Source organism: Pygoscelis adeliae, unplaced genomic scaffold (genome assembly GCF_000699105.1).
Source record: "Pygoscelis adeliae isolate BGI_AS28 unplaced genomic scaffold, ASM69910v1 Scaffold45, whole genome shotgun sequence".
In the NCBI taxonomy this organism is placed as follows: Eukaryota; Metazoa; Chordata; class Aves; order Sphenisciformes; family Spheniscidae; genus Pygoscelis; species Pygoscelis adeliae.
The window spans coordinates 14,258,351-14,275,067 of NW_008825114.1; the positions used below are offsets into that span (position 1 = coordinate 14,258,351).

A 16,717-nucleotide genomic window follows, 5' to 3' on the forward strand; every position below is an offset into this window, starting at 1 on the left:
TTCTGACGAGCGTGAAGAGGAAGCTAAGAAACACAACCTGCGTTACTGAGCTCCTGTGGGGACGTGGGTTGCAGCCCTTCACGTATGGGGAAGGGCCCTTGGAGGCCACCTGAAGCATAGGGACCTTTCTGGGAAGCTGGGCTTTTCTGAGCTTCCAGGTTGTCTCGTGTGTGCTAGTTTAACATTTTACTCATTGCTGCTCTAAAAACCTGTTTTTCTCATGCCTTATGTCCCTGCCAGTAAAAGTAAGCAGCAGGAGTAGCTGGCTGAGCACTGTGCTTGCCAGTGATGGCAGTGCCCAAAGGGAGAACATGGGCTACTGAGCTCGTTTCCTGCAGCTGAGGAGTTACCAACAGGAGAAGTCGCAATGGCCTGCTCCCTGAGGTGAAACGCATGTTAAGGTCTCACCCTTTAAGGCATTAAGGGTGAGGTACATAATGCGAAGGGGCACACTAAAATCCTGCAGACCAGTGGTACAGCTGCTTCTGGAACAAAGCTTTGAGTGCGTTACATCCAGTCCCTCCTCACTCACCTACTCCTTAAGCAAGGGCTGCCGAGTCACTTAGGGTGACAGTACTTAAGCATCTAAAGAAGCGCAAACCTCTTTGGAAAAATCTACCACTTTTGCTAATTAACTTCCAATTTTAAGAAAAAAACATTGTAAATTTTTTTTTAACCTGTTAGCTTCTCTATACCTCAGTTTCAAGACTTGAAAGCACTAGGTATATTACTTGTGAAATACAGGTAACATTTTATTTTGCGCTATTATAAGGTCTATCATATAATCATAACAGAAATGTCACTACAACTAAGCTGTGGCAGAGACAGGAGGATAGTACTCAGCAGCACTGGAGAAGAGCTCTATGCAATCTCATGCGATTAACTTCACAAATGTGACATCTTTGAGATGCATAAAAATGCATGTACATCAAACTTGTAATTTTATGTGGTCTAAACTTTCAGGATATGAAATTGCACGAAATGGAACGATTGCAGATAAGAAGAAGCTGAAGATGAAGAGGCTCTTCCCATTTTACACACAGTTATATTTATTTGTTAGATATCTCAAAAATAAGTAAACCTTGGGAATTCAATCTTTCTTTTGGATCTAAAGGTACATGTATAATCAATGCTGCTGTTTGTAGATGGCTAGTAGGTTTCAAAGAGACTGTGTGTCTTTAAAATGCCAACAGGAGTAAGAGCAAGCTGTAACAGCCATAAAACATACCCGTACCTGTGTGACACTGTCATAGCCTGTTTGAGACTGCAGAGTGGGCAGCACAATGTTGCGAGTTGGTATTGCGGAAAATGCATGCTCTGGGTACTTCTGCTGCATGTGTGACAGCTGATGAGTGCTTTAAGCATCAGCAGGCGCTTTCACTGTTTCACAGGGTGGGTGATCCACATGCAAAGCAGACCAGAGAACTGTGTGTTTGGTGCAGTCTTTCAGCCTCTTCCTCAGCCAAGGGACCGGCTCACCAAACTGTCTGACGGTTAGCCCCGTGCCAAACCGTGCTGAGCGCGTGAAGGTGCTGGGTTTTGCAGTGACTGCTGCCACGGCTGCCCATGGCTGGGGAAGTAGCCACAGTGAGTCTGCCTGCTCCACGTGGCATGGTTGTGCTCCAATTAACAGCCTCCCGGCAACTGCAGCAAACATCCACTTGGAAACATGCGCCCAGTAATAGGAAATTAGAAATGCCAGCACTGTGTCACCATCCAGGTTTCTGTTCATCATCAGCAAAGTGCTGCAGAGGTACAGACCTTAGCCTGAAAACCTTTTGCTATTTTTTCAGTCGGAAGCAAAGAATGAGAGAATATGCACGTGTATCCATTTGTAAGATGTTTCTGACCAGCCTCTGTAAAATAATGAACGGTATTTAATCTTCAGGAATTTCATTTTAATGTCTCTACAACAACAGCAACAAAAATATTAAAATGACCTCTCTTCCTTCCAGTCTATAATTCTTATATTTAATGGCACTTTGTTTCAATAATTGCTTTCATGCAGAAAATAATACCCAAAACAATACTCTCATTATTGTCTAGGCAGCTCAGTGGAAGCTCCAAGAACTCATTAAAATACACTTTTCATGCAATTTGCATTACAATAATGCAGATTAAGTCTCTTGAAAAGTAGACATGATAAAGTCAAATGTATTTCCAGAAATTTGCCCAGACTGTTTAGCTATTGTTATATGTTAATCCCATTACTTTTCATAATCTGAACTTTAAATGATGAACAGATTATTTCGCTACATAAAGGCAACATAAATTAGGGTGTGCTTTCTGAATTTTTTTTAATATCAGTACAACACAAAATATAAGGGATAATATGATGTATCTTTCCTGTCTCCAAGACATTTCTAGGTAATAATGCTGCTTTTATAAACAGGAAAAAGTTTGCCACGGTGGACAGTCATCTCAGTATATGTCCTTAAACTGAAAGGACATTGGTTGTTTTTTAAGAATAGTTGTAGTGCATGTTTGCTCTTCACTTCAGTATCTCTTTTTCTGTTGACAATTATCATCACTCCTGATAGACCGCTGACTGAGCTGAGAAAACGGTCATCTTCAGTTAATTCCTCTCCCTCAGATGCAAAAACCTAGATGTGCTTGTGTACCCTCCTCACTTCTTACATCTCTTCTTTCTGCCTGTGCAGCTAAAACGCTTGCTGGAAATAGTCTTAAGGGCAGTAGTGGCTTTTCCCTGTAGGAAAGGTGTGGTAATGTTAGAGTACAAATACAACATACATGCTGAATGTAATACACTATTTCAAAGAATGGACTATATTTTCAAAGAGTTGAATGCTTTGAGGAGTTTCGAAACTGAATAGTAGGACAGCTACCAGTAACTATTTCAAAGTAAGCTTCAAATTTTGTATTTTTCAATGCGGGGGCGGGTGGAAACCTGATGTTCTACAGGTAGTATGAGCCGATTCATGTTTTATTTTCTAGATGTCCCATTACATTAGTATGTTTTGAGTATGCTCACTTCACGTTTAATTTTATTCTTTTAAACGTGCATACAGAGAGTAGGCGGGGTTTACTTCATTTAAATTTAGATACAGCCAACCATGTTTGTTTGGTTTTTTAAACCTTTTTTTTGTTTGAAAATAAGACTCTTTTTATTGTATTCTTTTCAGAGGAAGGAGGGGTAGTTACTAACTATTCTGGGTATTGAATTAAGTACTTTTCATCTTCTTTTTTTGATATTGACAACATTTAAAGCATCTGGATCCTTTTCAAGGCTGGTCTGAGAATAGCTACGCTAAAAGGAACCCATCGGTTAAAACAAGCTCGTCAGTAACTCTGTTTCTGCTCTTCAAGTGTTGCAGGTGGAGAGCTCTTCGACTTCTTAGCTGAGAAAGAATCTCTCACAGAGGAGGAAGCCACAGAATTTCTCAAACAGATACTTAATGGTGTTCAGTATCTCCACTCTCTGCAAATCGCCCACTTTGATCTTAAGGTGTGTTGAGCAGATAAAAACTTTGACAATTGTAAGCAACAGTTCTTTGTGACACCAGCCACAAATCTGCCATTGTGCAGATCTTGACCATGGTTTTGTTTTGCTAGTTTATGTAGACAAGGGAAAGCTCAGCCATTGAAAAGAAATTACTGATCCGTACACAAATAGTTCCCATCTGTTTCTAATGTAAGATTCTTCATGGAAAATGGCAACTTCCAATGAAATTAAACCATTCTGAGTAAGCAATCTTGAAATAAAAATTATGATTATGATTTTATGGAATGTGAATGGGATCTGGATGAAACATTCTGAACAGGATGCGTTTTTTCCAACTTTTTTTTTGCTGTTGTATACATTTTATGTTCACCTGAACATTATTTATAGGTACTAAATTGAAATAGTACAGAGTTAAGTACAAAAATTCTTGCGGAGCAGACAGCTGATAATTTCCTCTTCTTTTTTTGCTTTTGGAGCTTTTTTGCTTGTTTTTAGAAAAATGTTAATTGCATCCTTAATTTCAGAATGTTTTCCTCTGTAAGATTTTTTTTCAGAGGTAGGCAGCTGAACATTCCCTGGAGTCTGCTGAAGTCAGCAGCTATGTCTGTAATAGGAAAAGGAGGCATAATTACTATATTGCAATGCAGTTCTGAAAGGGATGCTGTGTTCTGGGGATGAGGTAGGGAAGGGAATGGTTTTCAGGGTAAGCATACCTTTTCCAGTCTCATCCTCGTTACCTACAGTAATATATTTGGTCTTTGTATGACAGTCAGCAAGAGAATTGTGAATCTAGTAAGAAATACATTTCCTGCAATATGAAATGTAAATTTTTGCCAATATACTTGTAATAAAACAAAGCATCCTTACACTGGATACCAAGAATATGTGAATTAAAGTATGCAGCAAGAATTGAAGTGTGCAGAACAATAAAAGTATGCAATAGAAATGTAGGGAAGGAAGGAAGAAAATTACGTTTGCACATATCAGCCGCTGTAATTGGGCGAGAGAGGTAAAAGAAGGGTGGTGGTGAAGATCTGTCCTTAATGACTCCAGAAATCCGTAACAATGTGAGCAGGATGGCTGTAGCTCCAGGAACTCTTCAGAGCGGTGTCAGCTTGTGGACGTGACAGGATATGGAGACTAAGTAGCTGGTTTTGTATGCCAGTTAAAGTGATGGAGTGCAGAAGCAGGCTCCTTTGATCATACTCTTGACGTTTTATCTTCTACCTCTGTTCTGTTTTTGCAAATCTTTGTTGTAAAATAATCCAAAGTCCATATTTTAAAATATAGCTAGAAAAGGCATGAGAACCTGCTCTTCATCCTTTTTTGTAAGTATGTTGAGCCTTAAAATCTGGGAGCTGGACCACTCCTAAAGTTTCTCTTGGAGATCCAAAGGGAACAAGATATACCTTCCTGATTGCTTGTGCAGTATGAAAGAAACCTCCTTCAGGGAGTAATGTTTACCAAGCCCAAATACTAGTTTATAGGACTTTGTTTCTTGCAAGCTCCCAGCACTGCTCGAATGGCTGTAGCGCAGGGGCTGTGGTCTTTACTAAAGACAGCGTGTTTCACTTAGGGTCGGTCCACGTGAAAACTGCAACTGTTTTATCTACAAGAGGTAAAATCTTGGCCCTGTGGAAATCGTAGCAGTCTGTCATCAACATAAAATCCTAACTCACTATAGTTAATTTTTAGCATATGTTAGTAATAGGAAAAGACAGGTTTTTTTCTGCTGAAGACACAATTCAAGAGGCTGAAGGAGGTAAAGAGAAGTGTTCAGTGCTGAAGAATGCTGGTATGTGTCAGACACTTCATACCTGTGTATAATCTCTGTTTCTCTCTCCCTTCCTCCTTCTCAAAGCCTGAAAACATAATGTTGTTGGACAGGAATGTACCAAAGCCTCGAATCAAGATTATTGACTTTGGTTTAGCACACAAAATTGACTTTGGAAATGAATTCAAAAATATCTTCGGAACGCCAGAGTTTGTTGGTGAGAAAACTGTTGTTTCTTCAAACTACTCTTTCTCAGTCTGTGAAATGGTATATGTGGCTTAGCTTGGTTTGGCTGAGTTAAAGATTATGTAATTTGTGTGTAATTCATGACATTTTGAAATTTAAATAAACAATTTGTAGAATTCAGTTCCAACTTAGACTTCCGTTAAGGTGTTTTTATCTATCAGCATCTTAGCTTATTATCTCTGACATATATAGGCTCAGAGTGACATAGATCTGTTCTTTGACTAGGTACTGATCTTCCTGCTTTCTCCTTTAGCTCCTGAAATAGTAAATTATGAGCCTCTTGGTCTTGAAGCAGATATGTGGTAAGTTATTGGATCTTTCTTGAAATAAATCTCTCATGATTATTCTTACATTCTAACCCTTTTTTTTTTTTCTCTCCTCTCTCTCCCTCCATCTGTTTCTCTCCCCTCTCTCTCATCCTTCCCCCTGCCCCCACCCACCTCCCTTCTTCACTCCAGGAGCATTGGTGTAATAACTTATATTCTGTAAGTACCAAAATCTATGGGATATTGCAAATGCTGGTTTTTAAATTCTGATTCTGTCCTCTGGGTTTTTGATGGTGTCTATACAAGTCAAACTATTTTCATTGCACATCATGATTCAAGTTGAATGATCATAAAAACAATAGTATAATTACTGTAAGAATGGCCATTAGTCAGCATTGAGATAGCATAGGAAGCTGTCTTCAAATCTGTAGGTGATTTTCCACAGCAGCTTTATCTTAATCAATATTCTCTGAAATTACAGCAAAGCTTTTTGCCCTGCTAGATCACATCTTCCTGAAAGTACGTTTGCAGTCTTAAAGCAGAAAAGAAAAATGTTCGCTTTTTGCTGTTACTTGATCTCAGAGGGTTGAAACAGCAATGTTGCAACATGTAATGAGAGGAATGTTCTGTCTTTCTTGCAGTCTAAGTGGTGCATCACCATTTCTTGGAGAAACCAAACAGGAAACATTAGCAAATGTGTCTGCTGTGAATTATGAATTTGAAGAAGAGTTCTTCAGCAATACCAGTGCCCTAGCTAAAGATTTTATACGAAGACTTCTAGTCAAGGATCCAAAGTGAGTTGTTTCTCTTGTGTATGCACTGTTGCAGCCTATGTCTCTAGTATTTCAAATTACATGATATTTTGAGATGTTAGTTTAATAAACATATAGTGGTATATATTTTTTACTATCTGAAACAGTTCTATCTTTTATTCTATTAAAGGAAGAGAATGACTATTCAGGATAGTTTGCTGCATCCTTGGATCAAGGTTAGCATGTAATTAATTCTCTGTTGTCCTGTTTTTAATCATTCTTCATTTCATACTTCGCTTTCACTTTTCGAGTTCCTTAACAAGGAAAGTTGGCATAATCATTTAATATAACTTACTGTTTTGGAAAGCTGTCTGTATGAAAACTCATACGTGCAGAATGTGGACTTCATTAACATATCCTCTATATAAGTTAGCAATAGGGAAGTAGCCCACTATTGAGATTAAAATCATGCTCAGGCAGAGAAGCTAATCTTCAGGGAGCATAGCACTGACAAATATGCATTCACTGAATCCAGTCCAATTTCCTCTCACATTTTTCATCTTCTAATCTCCTTATTCAGACTGGGCAAAAAAGGGTCATCTCTCTTCTGTACTTCCTCTTTAGGCTGAAGAAAGCAGTTGATGCGGGGCAGCGGTCCACTACTTCTTTCAGTGTTCCATAGTGTTTGGTTTGGTTCAAGCTGTTGTGGTGCTACTAGGTTGAGAGGGAGAAAATGGGACCTATCATTCTTCTTAATGTGTGTAGTAATACCTGCCACTTAATTTTTTTCAATTCCATGTCACATTCGGTTGTGAGCATTAAACCTCTTCAGTGCCATTGATTTCCCAGGGCTTGGGGATGCACAGTGAGTATTTGACCCCAGTCCACTTCCCAGAGAACCAGTTAGCAGAATATTTATCTGTGCCACAGCTGCGCCATTTCACAGTTCAGCACCCTAGGGCAGACATTTCTACACCAATACACCAAACTACAGATTTGTGCTTTGCCGACTTTCTGGTGGGATAATCTGAAACAGTTGAAACATGTTGAACATGTTGAAACGATCTTTCAAACTGCTGAAGCAAGCATTGTCCAAGTTTGTCTCTCAGGGACCAAGGTCTTCACTCCTGCAACAAGACACATTGTTTTGTACCCTGTTAGAGTTCCTTAACTTTGTTATCTTAACTTTCCGAGCATTCTCTTCCCACCCCATTGGTCATATCCTCTTTTCCCCCTTCCCATCACTACGTTTACCTGCATTTCTCCATAAAAATTACTTCAAGTGTGGGATCATATAATGCAAAGTTTGGTATACTCCACTGGTAACCGGTGCTTACTATTAGCCTATGAGAAAGTTCAAAGGGTGCAGCCTTAGAGCTTGCTGCACAGGTAGGTGGGATGTGATTTTTTTGGGTCCCAGCAGCATCCAGCTGTTTACACTGAGACCGGAACAAAGTTTGACTACGTCTAAAATCAGCCAGGAAATCTTCCCGGAAGAGAAGATTTATCTAGGAGATGATACCTGATGCCTCTGTCACAGAGGGAGTTGAAGGATAAAGCTGAATGTTCTGTTGGCTCTTGGCTTTTTTTGTTTAAAAGGGAAAAACAAATTTTAGTATTACAAGAAATATTATTAGGTCTGGATTTCCTTTATGGTATTTTCTCAAGAAATTCCGTCTGCATGCCCCACTAGGCTGTGGATGTTAAAATCACGTGTTTACAATTTATTATTACAGTATGGTTACAGTATTATAATGTAAGTGGAAGTTGTCACTGAAGAACAGGGTCTTACATACAAGAAGGTGCTTTATGAAAGTTCTGGTTGTGATTGTGGGATATTTTACAACAGCTTTATTTTCCTTTTGCGCATAGCCTAAAGACACCCAGCAAGCACTTAGTAGAAAAGCATCTGCAGTGAATATGGAGAAATTCAAAAAGTTTGCAGCACGACGAAAGTGGAAAGTAAGTCATTCAATAAATCTTCAAAATGTTGGTGACATACAAATGCAGTAGCGTTACCTGCTCCAAGGAAGCATCCAGTGCCTTTAAGAGTGGAGAAGGAAGGAAGAAGAAACCCATTCCTCTGTCATTTGGAATAAATTGGGTGCTTGAGTATGGTGGTATAGGAGAAGACTTCTTTGTTAATGATCTGCATACAAATGCTTGTGAGTGGATTGTTTGTTTATGCATCTAGCTGTATGCTGTCATCATGTGTCTTGGTAATGTTTTCTGAGAAAAGGCACTTCTAAGTGTAGGTACATGTTTTTGTGACAGTAATCCCAGTAAATCGAACATCCCTTAAGCAGGCCTTGCAGAATTAATTCTTCCAGTAGTTATGCCAACACTCAACAGAGTAGGAAGGAAAAACTAGTCTCTTTTGCAAAGGATTTTTGGTCTGAGACTGCCAACCTGTTTAGAAGGTTGGCATCACTTAATCTTTCCAGAAGTGGGGCAAGGTATTAGCTGAAAGCGTTGATCTGTGCAAGGAGCAGTTCATCAAGACAGTTATCCCTCCTCCTTCAGTGTGCACATTGGGGAATTCACACTGATACTAAGCAAGGGCAGGGCTGTTGTATGAGAAATCTGTTTATCACGAGGAGAGATGAAACATGAGACAACAGAGGTCACTATTATTAGAAAAGCAGTTTTATTCATTGTTACAGAGGCCAAGAAATATGGGATGATTTTGCTAAGCTGTGGACCAAAGTCATAAAACAACCCAGCTGCGCAGTACGATATTTTGCCACCATTTAGCGTCTGTGTTAGGTGAACATCTATGGTATTTATAAAATTTTAAGTACTAGTGTGCTGCCCTGGAATGAAACGGTGAGTCTAGGAATATCTTAAACTGTTTTGTAATATGGCATTTGAAGGAATGCTGTCAGCTAATTTACACTCAGTTTAGGTTTTCTTTGTGTACATACTTTAAAATATGTACATTTAGCTTTGCTTAGTGTATATGAATAGCCTATTTGGATTATAAATGTCAAAAGAAATAGAAGGTTCAAATGCAATATAAAAAGGAGATGGGGGGGTGTTGAAGTCAAACTCCAGTTTGTTTTGCTAATACGACAGTACTCCTTTAAAATCTCTGCAATAGCATCTTATCACAAGTATTCTGTTTTGGTTTTTTTTTTTACATATAGCTTTTTTCTTCTTATTTTTAAAAAGCAATCAGTGCGCTTAATATCCTTGTGCCAAAGATTATCAAGATCTTTCTTGTCCAGGAGTAACATGAGTGTCGCTAGGAGTGATGATACTCTGGTAAGTGTGTACTTGTATGCTTAGAATGCTTTACTACATCTGAAACTTAACATTTTCTGAAATGATTCTAACAGAAATATTTGGCTATTGAAAAATGTGCATAACTAATCTCATATGTAGGAAGAAATAGATTTTAAGGCTACAGAGATCAGTTATCCATAGTCTGATCTTCTGCATGACACAAACACTGAAATTTAACTTATTAATTACCATGGTGAGACTGATAGCTAATGCAAGAAATTCATCTATCTTGGTTTTGAAGTTCGATTCAGGAGGATTTTTTGTACTGTAGCAATTACAGTGTGAAAAAGGTGCATCTGAATTTTCCATAGCACTGTGTAGAGTAAAATAATATTGCATTTTTTAACAGAATATTCAAAATCATTGAAACCCTCTTAGATCCAATGAATGCTAGACAGCAGTATCACAGCAAGCAGTTATTTAAGGAGGAAATCTTAAAGTATTCAGTTTGTAGTATTACAAACATTAGATACATCTACTAGATTTAAGTAGTCAGGAGCAATTGCTGTATGCTTTGTAATTACAAATGCTTGTAAATCCAAAAGCATTCTTATTTAGCTTACTCTCCAGGTTTTAATACATGCTTCACAAATTCCCTGTGATCAGCTAAGTATGTATGCTCATATGTTTAGAGCTGGGTAACCTCATCTTTTCTGTGCAGTAATAGGATCAAACTTCAAAAATTCTGCAAAGCCCTTTTTATCCATATTATCTTCCCTGTGTCCCTCCTGTGCAACTCTGCACTCGTTTCCACTTTTCCTCCTCTTATCTTTCTGCTTCCATGCTCTGTTGTCTCAGTCTTGCCCTCCTTTCCCTGCCTCCCCCACCTCAGCTATCAGTATGCCTTTAACACTGGATCAGCGTTTCACACCTGTGTTGCAGCAGAAAGGATTTTAGCCTAATATTAGTGTTCTAAAAAATCTGAAACCTCAGGAGAGAGGAGGTAAGAGTGATCCAAATATTTGGCTTGGTGAATTTCAGTTCTTTGACATTTTAGTGCATGGGAGAAAAATAAATTTACACCTGCAGAGCTATCTAGGCTCATTACTTATGTTCTAGATTTTTAACTGGTCCATTTGAGTAGATGAAATCTTGGTCCAAAGTACCTCTCCTGTGTCATATTCCTGGATGGTGCGAAACTTGATACTCCAGTTTGTATTTTTGTACCTCTTGGTTTTTTTAATGTTCACATATATGCAGGGAATTGGTTTCATTTCATGCAACTATTGCATCTATTGAAAGTCACAGGAGGAAAAAGAAAATACACCTAATGAAAGAAACCTGTTTGGAATCTCAATGAGTAATGGGTTAGTGTGTGAAGAAGAGGGAAGCATATTGTACTGGAAAAAGTGTGGGGGTTTTTGGTGGGGGTTTTCAAATAACATGCCTACATGTTAGCCATACGCTTCACAAAAGATTACAACTTGTAGCTGAAGCACTCTAAAAGACTTTGAAAATTTCACTGTTTTAAATTTTTTTAGATGTCTTGGCAGCTGTTGAGATAGGGATATTTTCCTTGAAGCTAACAATTTTTCTTCTTTCTCCTTTAATTACAAGGATGAGGAAGATTCTTTTGTGATGAAAGCTATTATTCATGCCATCAATGATGACAATGTTCCTGGATTACAGCACCTTCTGGGATCTCTCTCAAATTACGATGTCAATCAACCCAACAAGGTAGTGTGGGTCTGTTGAGGTGTGGGGGGGACTAGCTATCACCCTGTTGAATAGAGCAACGTGGTTGTAAAATAAATGTAACACCTGAAATGAAAAGGCAAGTGGATGTGAAAGAATTCTGCCTTTCTTTAGGAGAAATTTTAATGTGTTCTGTGTCAGTCTTCCCAAACTACTTGAAAAGAGAGCCTAAAATGTTTTTTTTTGCCTAGGCCTTTGAAAAAGTATGAATCAAATCTATTGTCAAGAGCTGTGGTATATCAGATAGCAGCCTTTGCTACTGTTGCAGCAGTAGCAACTGCTTTTGTTTGCAGTTGTTATTTCTTGTGGCAGATGAAGATGGTAGAATATGTAGGAATAACCGGACTACCAAAACGGACTTTGCAAAGCACTGTTAGAAACAAAAGTCCCATACTGTAGAAATTGGTTACGTGAACATAATATTAGATGGTGTCGTTCATTTTCAGAAATGAAATGACTTGCCTACTACAGTATTTCAGTGTGCTGCTGCTGTACTGGAGTACTCCTGCTAACAGTAGTATTGGAACTGACACCAAGAGGCCAAAGTTCTGTTGCTGGCTCTGCTGTTTAACCTTGGATAAATCATCTCTGCTCTAATTTTCACTTTTTTGAATGGTTATACTGACCTTCATTATAAAATACTTCGAGAAGTATTCATGAAGAGCACTATAAAAGTCAAGCATCTGTTATTGTACTGTGATGGGGTCTTGAACCTTTCAAGAAATCACTGTATTTTTTGTTTTAACGATGCAGTCCCCTTTAACTTTCCCATATGTTGCTGGTGGCTTGTTGTCTTTGAGGTGGTGTGGCAAACACCTTAGGTACTGGCTTAAAATGTAAATACAAAGAAGTTGCAAAGGTGAACATCCTTGCCAAATTAGGCTAATGAGAGCTTAACGTTAGTATTCCTAGTTTGAAAAGCATGCCTTTGATGTGTGGTGTATCATTTAGTAAATGTGAATTCATGCCAAAAATATGGAAGATTGCTATGCAATAAATTTCTCTGGACAAAGGGACAAATTTTTTTCTATACAGTATTCCCTGAAGACTTCATTTGAAACTGGAAATCCAGAGGTGCCATTCAATGCCTCCCTTCTATTCCACTCTCTTTTCTTGATCCTTCAAAAATTAAATATATTGTTCTTGCTTGTATTTCCTTGTTAGCATGGAACACCTCCGCTACTGATTGCTGCTGGCTGTGGAAACATTCAGATGCTTCAGTTGCTTTTAAAGCGTGGATCCCGTATTGATGTTCAAGATAAGGTCAGGGTTCTGCTTTGTCACCGTTCTGTATAAGTTTTTCAGTACAGTTAGCAGAGGACAAGCAGTTCAGACCAAGGTGTATTGGAAATGAAAAAATCTGAGCTGTAGAGCCTGTTTCCTGTCTTCCACAGCAAAAAGATAAAAGCAAATATTTAATAATGTCATTTATTACTAGTGCATATCCTCTGATTTTGATCACTTTATTCGCTGAAGTAATTTGAATGATACTAATCCTAAAATGTAGTTCGTGCTTACACAATTGCCTCAATTAGTTCAAATTAGTGATTGCCCTAAAACACAATGGTGAACATTATTTAATATGGAGTATAAATGCACATTTTAGTGATGAGGAATATCGCAACTAAAACTCATATGTGATGGAAGGTATGCTTTGCAACAAGCTTTTTTCCAAAATGTGTTGTAACGATCTGGGGTTCATTTAAAGCAAACTTGAAGCACACTCTGCTTTTCCATCAAATAGATGGTAAAGTAAGCAGCAGAAAAGTTTTTATCTCATGACTGTTCTTTCCAAAAAACTTCCTTAGAAGGGGGAAGAGGATTATCCTTGCAGAAGGTTAGTGCTCCTGTTAATCATCCTTGCATACAGGGGGGTTTGTTGTCATTGCTGGTATGTGGGTTGTTGAACCAATTTGAAGTTTGGTTTTTTTTTAAAAGTAAGCATGTCCCTATAAGCTTGAATAGCTGTTCAATATATCTGTGTACATCTAAGTGCATGTATACCTCAGTTGAAAATCTAGAATTAGGATACTAAATTGATCAATAACATCTGTAATCAAATATTTTTGACAGGCTGGATCTAATGCAATCTATTGGGCTTCTCGACATGGTCATGTAGAAACGCTGAAATTTCTCAATGATAATAAATGTCCTTTGGATGTTAAGGATAAGGTAAGAAAAAAAGTCTTTTCATTTTTCATGCAGAGAGTTTTTTTTTTTTTTAATAACTTTACCTTATCAAAGAGGGAGGTCTTTCAATTGGAATGATTTTCAGCTGTGCCATAGTTCCAAGAATATGACTGGCTTTTTTAATGTGGTTTTATAAGCTGACATATAGGGCTGTGATAACACAGCTTTAAAGTAGCTGGGTGTACTGATTACTTTCCTGACAAGTGTTAACCAAGCGTGCATATTAAATGTGGTGAGTACATGGTGGGTAGGTGGGGAAGTACGAACCTAAATTAATTTTCTCTTGAGGACTCAGGGTGAAATCGTGATTCTGTTTTTCATTGCTCTTGATTGAAAATCACTTTTGTCTGACAAGTAAATTTGACTGTTATTAAGTTGAGTATAATGAAGCCTAACAATTCATAGCTGATGAGCTTGTCTCCAGCAGTGTTACTTGAGCAACGTTTGCCCTAGAAACTAGTTACTGTTAAAATCTTATACCGTAGCAATGTTTTTATACTAGCCAAAGCTCCAGTACAGAGGCAATTATACTTGTGAAACACAGTTTGCTTTATTGAGGGAACTAGTGCAAAGCAGGGCACGTTAGCAAAATTAGTGTTCGACTCCTCATAGGGCTACTAGGTAAGAGGTTACTCTTTTAATAAAAATACCATTTCTTGTTCATATAATTTCAACAAAGGGTTGCAAATAATTAAATGTAATGACCAAAATACGCCAGGATATAGCAAGGTGTTAGGCCAACTCCTTACATTTGTATATACAGAGCAGAGGGGGGGGCGTATGGATATAGTATGAATAGAAATAGGACATCTGTTTCAACACCAATTGGTCACGCAGCTGCCTCCTCATATTGCTCAGAAATCCCATTGTGGCTGTGACCTGGAACAAACTTAAGTAGGAAAATAAGTTCTGAAAAGGGAAAGCCTTTGAAGAAATAACCTGTCAGGTGGTGGTGTATCTGTCACGTACAACTACAGTTTGTAAGCGGGAGATCTCTGCTGACGACAGCTGTGCCGCCAGGTTATGGGGAGGGAGGAGTACCCCATGTAGCATTCAGGCTGTACATGGCAGTGTATACCTAGGGATGACATATGAAATTACACTGGCATGTTCTTCTGTAATTGCAGTCTGGGGAGACAGCTCTCCACGTCGCAGCTCGGTACGGGCATGTGGATGTGGTTCAGTTTCTCTGTAGCATTGGATCCAATCCAAACTTTCAAGACAAGGTGAGTCATGGACACTGTCTGTTTTTCTTCAACAAATAATGCTTTAGTATGTGTGATCAAAACTCTTAGTCTTGCCTTGCAGCCTCTGGCATGTTTGCATTTGAAAAAAATAACAGAATTATGGAGGTGGCGATACCTCTTAATAGATGAAGACTATGCAAAACACAGTGTGCATGAACCAACTACTGTTATAAAACAGTAGTTCTCTCAAAAATTAAAGTTTAAAGATGGAGAAGGTCAACACCACGAAGGTATGGGTGGTGGTGTGTGCTCTGTGAGTTCAGCTAAAGCTTTTTATTAGTTTTTGCCTTGACTTTAGCTTGGTTTTAGCCGTCATGTGACTTTTCTGAAGTGTCAAGCACTCATTTTTGAAAACGAGAGGAGGGCTCACAAGCTTCTTCACAAGGGCTTCTTCAGAGCTCTGAACTCTTGTGAAAAGCAGGAAAGAAAAGGCTTAATAGGAAAAAACATCCATTTGACCCAAATTTAACTGTGTGTGGGAGTTCCACAAGCCTCCCCAAGTCCTGCATCCTCTAGGACTTCTTTATATTGTTTAAGCAGCAGCAGGCCAAGGGATCACAGGACGTGCTGGTCGACTATTTTTTTTTCCTCAGGTTTTTACAGAAACCTTGAATACAGTGTAAGTCCTCTAATATTATCAGCATCGATTGTATGCTCATTGATATTTACCGGGTACAGAAAGGATATCCTATTTCTTAGAATTTGATAGAATTACTTTTTTGGTGGGTTTTAGTCCTCCCTGATTTTCAGCGGGATACTTTCAATAGTGTATTTTTGTAAAACATTTGAGTTTTTTAATGATGTTCCACATAACTGTTATGAAGTACAAGGAGATGGAAGGTGAATTATTTTGAAGCTTCCTGGGTTCAAGCAAAAAGCAAAGTAGAACTTCAGACACAGCTGAACTCAAAAAGCCTACAGTTTCAAAGGCTGCACGTTTAAATGACTCGGGTTTCTAAGTACCCAAGTCACTGCCTACACTCCTAAATCATTAGGATGTGCTTTTTGGAGATGGTAAGCAGAGTGATCTGCCTCAAACTGCAAGTCTAGTGGGATTTGCATCTCCTTGGTGAGTGATCTGTTTTAAACACTGGGCTGGTCGCTCAGCGCACAGGATGTAGAAGTTGCTTATGAATGAGGATCAGTTTTCAAGTGAGAGAACCGAGTTAGTTAGCTTCAGGAGTATGGAAATATCTAAGCTAAGATTGCTGCCACATAAGGTGTTGTCAGTAGATAGTTTTATGGTGAGAAATACGGACTCTCAGAATCCAGGTAATGATGAAAATCTAGTGCGTTACCGTAATCACTTGGCATGTCAGCAGGAGTTATTCTCGCTTTGAGAATGTCAGCATTAGAAATTACAACATCTTGTTATAGGTCTTACTTAGTAGACTGTCTTTTTTCTTTCGTGCCATCTTCCTGTCTTTCTAAGTTAAGCTGGGGAATTGTTTCTCCTGGCATTTGGTTCAGCTCTGTTGTTCTGGTTTTTTTTATTTTCTGTGTTGATAGGAAGAAGAAACCCCACTGCATTGTGCTGCTTGGCACGGCTACTACTCTGTTGCCAAAGCACTCTGTGAAGCAGGTTGCAGTGTGAACATTAAAAACAAAGAAGGGGAGACTCCGCTCCTGACAGCATCTGCTAGGGGTTACCATGATATTGTGGAATGCTTGGCAGAACACAGGGCTGACCTTGATGCAACAGACAAGGTTAGTTTGAGTTGCTTTTGGTCAGGAATTGCATCCAGACATCACAGGTGTCACAGAGCCATATCTCTGAATTGCTTCATTTGAATGCTGCA

The 16,717-nt window shown here is 38.7% G+C and overlaps 1 protein-coding gene across 1 annotated transcript in view; it reads left to right on the forward strand.

Annotated features, from left to right (window-relative positions):
• The window catches only part of DAPK1 (death-associated protein kinase 1), a 54,361-nt gene that overhangs the window by 14,353 nt on the left and 23,291 nt on the right, over positions 1–16,717 (forward strand). The window contains exons 3-15 of the mRNA XM_009328194.1: positions 3,328–3,466; positions 5,325–5,454; positions 5,737–5,785; positions 5,942–5,968; positions 6,391–6,543; positions 6,692–6,737; positions 8,374–8,463; positions 9,673–9,765; positions 11,344–11,463; positions 12,646–12,744; positions 13,555–13,653; positions 14,799–14,897; positions 16,428–16,625. Coding sequence (XP_009326469.1) covers positions 3,328–3,466; positions 5,325–5,454; positions 5,737–5,785; positions 5,942–5,968; positions 6,391–6,543; positions 6,692–6,737; positions 8,374–8,463; positions 9,673–9,765; positions 11,344–11,463; positions 12,646–12,744; positions 13,555–13,653; positions 14,799–14,897; positions 16,428–16,625 — 1,342 coding nt within the window. The remainder of the gene's footprint in view (positions 1–3,327; positions 3,467–5,324; positions 5,455–5,736; positions 5,786–5,941; positions 5,969–6,390; positions 6,544–6,691; positions 6,738–8,373; positions 8,464–9,672; positions 9,766–11,343; positions 11,464–12,645; positions 12,745–13,554; positions 13,654–14,798; positions 14,898–16,427; positions 16,626–16,717) is intronic.